This window comes from Melampsora larici-populina (assembly GCF_000204055.1).
Source record: "Melampsora larici-populina 98AG31 unplaced genomic scaffold MELLAscaffold_12, whole genome shotgun sequence".
NCBI lineage: Eukaryota > Fungi > Basidiomycota > Pucciniomycetes > Pucciniales > Melampsoraceae > Melampsora > Melampsora laricis-populina.
The window spans coordinates 1,543,263-1,549,290 of record NW_006768776.1 but is presented as its reverse complement, the minus strand read 5'-3'; the positions used below and the strand labels follow the sequence as shown (position 1 = coordinate 1,549,290).

Sequence of the window (6,028 nt, the reverse complement as noted above, 5' to 3'; positions counted from 1 at the left end):
TAAGAGGTAAGAAGTAGCAGAGGTGGGGTTTTATCGACTCCAGGACCACACACGGTCGAGAAGACCAGTCTTCCCAGAAGATAGAAACCCACCACCGACTATCACATAGCTGTGGAAAGAGTGGGTGAATTGATCCTTCAGACAATTTCCAAAGATATTGAATCAATCATGTTGACTATACTTAATTAACAGAGCAATTGTTTACCTTACCCTCTTGTAGATGTCACAATTTCACCTGGGCCAACAACTTCAAAACTATTCATGTATCAACATCACAGCTGATGTCTGGTACCACTTTCACACTGACATGCCCAAAGCATGACGTCTGCATATAACAATAGTTATCTTCACTCACACTGGTTGTGATTTTACCAAAAAATGGTCACCTTGTTCAAACATGTGGGAGTTTAATCAAGGAAAGCATTATACAGATGTGACACTTCTTATTAACATTTATTGAACAATTAGTATCTATTGTAAAAAGTATTCACCATGACCTATTTAATAATGTGATTGCTGTTTTCAACATTTGCTAATTAAAGAAGTGTTCAATCATTACAACGACTTTTGAAGGGTTATTTTGTTGTTTCAATATTAGCTAGTCTTCAATTGTCATTGGTACCATTGATGGTTAATCCAGACATTGAAGAATGACCTCAAAGACCAAAACTGTCCAAGTTTTCCTATGCTAGAAAATTTATTACGAGGCATTATTCTCTCTTATCCTCAGACATTACCATACCAAGTAATGAAGGTTGAGAAATTGAAACTTTCACATCCCCTCCATAACAAACCAAAACATTCAAGTCATAGGATGTTCTGGTCTTGTGATTGAATATTGAGTTGCATGCAATTATTGATAAAGGTTCCACTTTAGAATCTGATAAACATTGTATCAGCTCTTTCCTCTTCAATAAGCCACTAAACAGCTTACATTTCATGCAATTGGCTATCATTTGTGCCATAACACAGTCTCCTATTTCAGAGTCCAAAAGCTGCAACGCCGTTGACTTGACCAAGCCATAGCCTGGTAAGATGTATTCCCTTTCTGTATCATCAGGCCTCATCTTTAGCTTGGCTGTAACACAGAGTTCAAATAGTTCTCACAGGAAAGATGTGGTCAAGATATTCTGACTGAGATTTAGGGATTGATCCAATTGCTTTGTAGATTCTTGTGGTGATGAAGGGCATCTGAAGAGTCAACCAGAAGATTGGATATGCACCTATTAGCATAAATACAAGAAACTTCCTGGTACAAACAAAAGACATTTTTTTTGCCAAGAATATGCCAAATTTTAACTATTCCTAATGTCTTACCTTGTAGCGTCATATAGGTATGAAATAGGCATTTAACTTGAGGCAACAAAATTTACCAGTGGAAGAGTAGCTGTCAAGTTTTATGATTTTGTTTGGCAATTTCCACATATTCAAGTGCAGACAGTTTAATATTTGATGAATGTCTCAATTACCATAAGGAGTTGTCTGATACCATGTTATACCTTCCCTTGCTCCTGCTCTATCTTGATAATTCTGTCTCCTTCACTTGATTGACTTGAAATACAATCCTTTTACCTCTGCTTCATTGTGCTTCAGTGTGCCATTTTTCCTTACTGCTTTGTTCTTGGTCTGGTTCCATTTTTCTAGGTATGCGGTGTAGGAGGCTAAAGCGGATCTCTATCAATCTCAAACTGAAATTGTCTCAATGGGGAGAAATAAAACTTGCTCAAAGAATTACTGCACAACATCAACAAGACTTTTATTTGATATGTTTTGAGACCCTTTTGAAGAGGTGGCTGGCTACCACATCTCAAGTGATAAATGAAGGAGAAGTCTCAAATACAATTTTAACAGATTTTAACTGGAATAAGATTGCAAAACGGAGCCAATTGATTGTGGAACACACATATGTACACTGATACTACATTACTCAGGCCCCGCATAACATAACAAAATCACAACCTTATTCAGCTAATATACCAATGATGACTGGTTGATAACAATCAATGTAGATGGTTTTGGAAAGATGCTTTTGAACCAGTTTGAAGTCATCCAAAAGCTGAATCAAAAGCAAGATAAGAAATATACATGTGATGACTACAGCATAAGCAAAACCAGAAAGATATTCTTCAAATTAATTGGACCATACTGCTGTATAGTAGTTCTTTTGCAAACAATCTTCAATGATGCTAAAAGCTTGATGATCCAAGCTATGGAGGTCAATGAGATGATTAAAAGAGAAAGTAGCAAAGGGCAATATTGGATGTACAAATATGAACGAGATCCAATTTACAGATAGCAAGTATTCAGGATTCACATAGCAATTTGGAAAGCCATTGTCTTACTAACATTTCATATGTATACGTAGATTAAAACAGAGAAGTTACACTTCATACAACAACAAAAAGTAGTGTCCTTTGCGTACGTCGAAAAATTCCCTTGATACTCAAGATGATTTGTTCCAGAGATACCCTTACAGACTATTGAGTTGTTACGTTGCGGAGAGGGTGACTGACGGTGGATTCGCACTAAATCACACACAAACAGAAGAAAGAGATTATAAACACGACTGACAGATTCATATATAACAATGTAGGATGATGGAATAACAAAAATTAGATAATCGATAGATTGTAGGGGTGAGATAACCCCAAAACAATGGCAAAAAGAATGCCTTTTTATAGTCTAACTCAATAGCCATAGGCAATATGTGAAATTGAGGCAACAGTGACTTGGGTGCACCTCACTTTTAAAAGCAAGCACTTGTAAAAGCACCATGAAAAGCTGATATAAGATTAACAAAGAGGACAAAGCAGAAACAGAATGCATTTCAGATCGAAAGGAACAAAAAAACAGGATTGAGTTAGAATTTCAATCGGAACAATCAACAGGACAAGCTCGATCAAGTGTAATCGAGTGATTGCAAACACCTTGGGTGCGATAAATGCACCCATGGACAATTTTGTCATTGTTCAAAACTTCGATTCACACAGAAAATGAGCTTTCCTCAAAAAGGAGGGAACCAAAGAAGGAATCTGTTGAAACAAGAGTAGGTATGGTTCCTTCATTAAAAAATTGACAGTTGATATGTGCACAGAAGAAAAGCTGAGGAGAACAATCGGACAGCTAAAAACATGACAAAAGCATCAATTGGGGAATACTAAATCAAGTAAGACCAATTGACACTGAACAGGACTCGTCTAGACTCGAGTCATGCGAGTACCTTGTACAGTCATAAAAGCAATAAGAAACGGTGCTGGGAAGCAATAAGACGCTTAAAAAGCAATAGAATGAAATCCAAAATAGGACCTGGTGGACGGGTAAGAAAAGGGACCGAAACTCATGCGAGTGGTCCATCTTTTTAGTATTTAGATAGATGGCTGTGACCATGATGTGTAGGCAAGAAAAGCAATATTGTAGGTGGAGCAGTCAAGATCATGTGAATCTGATCAAGGGCTTAGATTCTCCAATTCTGATCAAGTCCTGACAGGACTACAGCCCCGTCTCCCAGGATTGAAGTCTTTGAATCAACTGACCTTGATGGATCTTTCCATTTCAACGACTACACTGCCCACAGTAAAGATGACGCAGTACTAGTAGCTGAGATGCTGATGACGACCCTCTTGTGAATGTGGGACGTTGCTAAGACCGACGTCATCTGATGTGACCTCGAGCGCAACATACAAGCGGGGTCTAGTCTGACTCCTCGAATGTGTCAGCTGAGATGCAAATTAAAATCTTCTCGTCCAAAAGTTACTGTCGATCTTGGTTGTTAGGATCTTGAGCCTAAGTTGCCTCGCGGCCGGGTGTAGTTTCACTACACCAAAGTGCATCTTTTCCGTACGGTTTAGAAAATTCTGACTGACATAGAAAACTATGTGTCATCTACATATTCTGTTTTCCTGCTGCTCAGAAGTAATGATAATTCATCACGTATCAAGAGCACCTATCTCATGATTATAACCTTTTTTGAATGCAGTTTGTGTGTAATCCTGTCATTTGTTGATTTTACTTCTGAGTTATTTAAATTGTAGCCTCAGTATTCCTTTCTAGAATATTGATCACTTGACTTCGTGTATCAATTTTGATTCAATCATCACGATTCTTTGCTTCGTTTATGTTCTTTTCTTCTTTATTGCGCACTATCATCTAATACATGATCAACATTCTTTCCAATATTCTGCATTCATCCTTGTGGCTACGCTTCCCACAAGAAGCTTTACAAGATAAATAATCTACGTGTTCAAATCTTTTCTCCCTATCTGTAATTCAGAAGTAAAACATGGCTTATGCATCATGCCTCAAGAGATCGAAAATCGAATTGGTTTACGTATATGTGTATTGACTATGCTGCTTACAAGCAAATGAATGTCCGATTAATTAGCAAGCTTTGGTATATTGACATATTGTTCATCTACTTATAATGTAGAATTTAAGTCAGCATTGAAACCGCGAGGCAGGCTCATGAAGTGGAATGTCTTTATGCCGCTCGGCTTGATCATCACACTCACACTTTTGATCATCCTCCTTATGGGACTGTCTATATAAAGCCACCTTCAAGCAACTCCTTGTGTCACCGCGCTGCGCATTTATCTAATATGTCTACTGTTCTGGACCCCAGCAACCCAAGTGTTAGCAAGCACGACATGGCTCAGTGGCTTTACAAACATGACAAGACAACTACCCTTCACTCCAAACTAAATCGAGCACAGCTTGCCTCCAGAGTGCGGAAGGCGCAGCCGCATCGTTCGTTTCATCTGTCTCTCAAAAACAGCATCTGATTCTATTAGATTTCAACATTTGGATTGTTTTCTTAACCAGTCTTTCCAAACCCTGATAGCGACGATCCAGCCCTGGACTCCAATGATTTGCAGGGCCAACAACAGGAATCAAGTGATCAATCAAATGTGCTTGGGAGAATGGAGGTTCATAGTGCGTCATCATTTCTCTTTACGTCTATGACACCCTGATGATAGGAGAAAAAGCTTAAAACAAGGTTTAATTCGATATTGCCAGACCGTATGCCTTCACCTTCCACGAGTGGTCGGAGTCCACAAGACTTGACATCAATCGCTACAAGTACTCCTCCTCCTCGTAAAGGAAAACGTGTTTCTTTCGATCCGCCATTCTCCACATGTTACCTCGTACCTGAAGTCACATTGAATCCTGCGGATACGGGGCCTGCTCGAAAAGCAAAGCAAGTGTCTTCTGATGATCACGGTGGGTCTACCATGATGACAAAAAAAAAGAAGAAGGTGAGTTCCTACGAGCTTGTACATGAGTACTTTCATCATCATCTTGAATCACTTTCACAACCTTAATCATACCACGTAATGTGAATCCTGAAACCCTGTTCTATCTACAGTCAATCCAACAGCAAATTCCAGACCGCCCGACCAGTACCAGTCTACCAAAGTCTACAGGTAGAGGCGTTTCAAAATCAACTCCAGAAGTGGAATCTACCTCTCTGCTAGAGATAAAGGATCGGCTCGAACATATCAAAGAGTTAAGTGCGCTTCAGGAGCCTCTGGTTCTTCCTGCTTTGAACACATTAAGTAATTGTGTAGAAGATAAGACCATGGATTTGGCAGAACAATTAATTCCTCTTGGGTCAGAAGAGGGCAAACCAGCTACTCCAAGTACTCATCACTATGAAATGGACTTGATGGAATTTCCCGAGTTAGATATATTCGAAAGTGAAAATCCCGGTACGTCTAACAATATTTCTTCTTGTTTGCTCCCATGGGCGATGCCTAATCATGCTGGATCATCCACACTTTTAGTATTGGGAAGGAACATCGATCCAATTCCTTTCAAACCCTCAATTAAGCCGACTTCAGAGCTACCAGTACTTTCGGGAACAGACTACTTTCAAATCCAAAGAAGTAAAGAAGAACAAGGTAATTCTCATACTAATTCCAACTTATCCTAAGCGTAATCAATACGAGTGGAAAATAACCAAACTTTACGATTTTTTTGATATACAACAGTTGCTCCCCTTGAAGAGCGGTGTGGCATATTTCGAAGACAT

The 6,028-nt window shown here is 39.0% G+C and overlaps 1 protein-coding gene across 1 annotated transcript; it reads left to right on the top strand.

The window, feature by feature from the left end:
• Positions 1 to 4,595: 4,595 nt before the first annotated feature.
• MELLADRAFT_105238 (uncharacterized protein) lies at positions 4,596 to 5,929 on the top strand (the record flags this gene model as incomplete). Its single annotated transcript, XM_007408420.1, has 4 exons — positions 4,596 to 4,743; positions 4,819 to 4,929; positions 5,014 to 5,252; positions 5,363 to 5,929. 4 exons carry the CDS (start codon positions 4,596 to 4,598, stop codon positions 5,927 to 5,929), a joined length of 1,065 nt encoding a protein of 354 aa, XP_007408482.1.
• Positions 5,930 to 6,028: the final 99 nt, after the last annotated feature.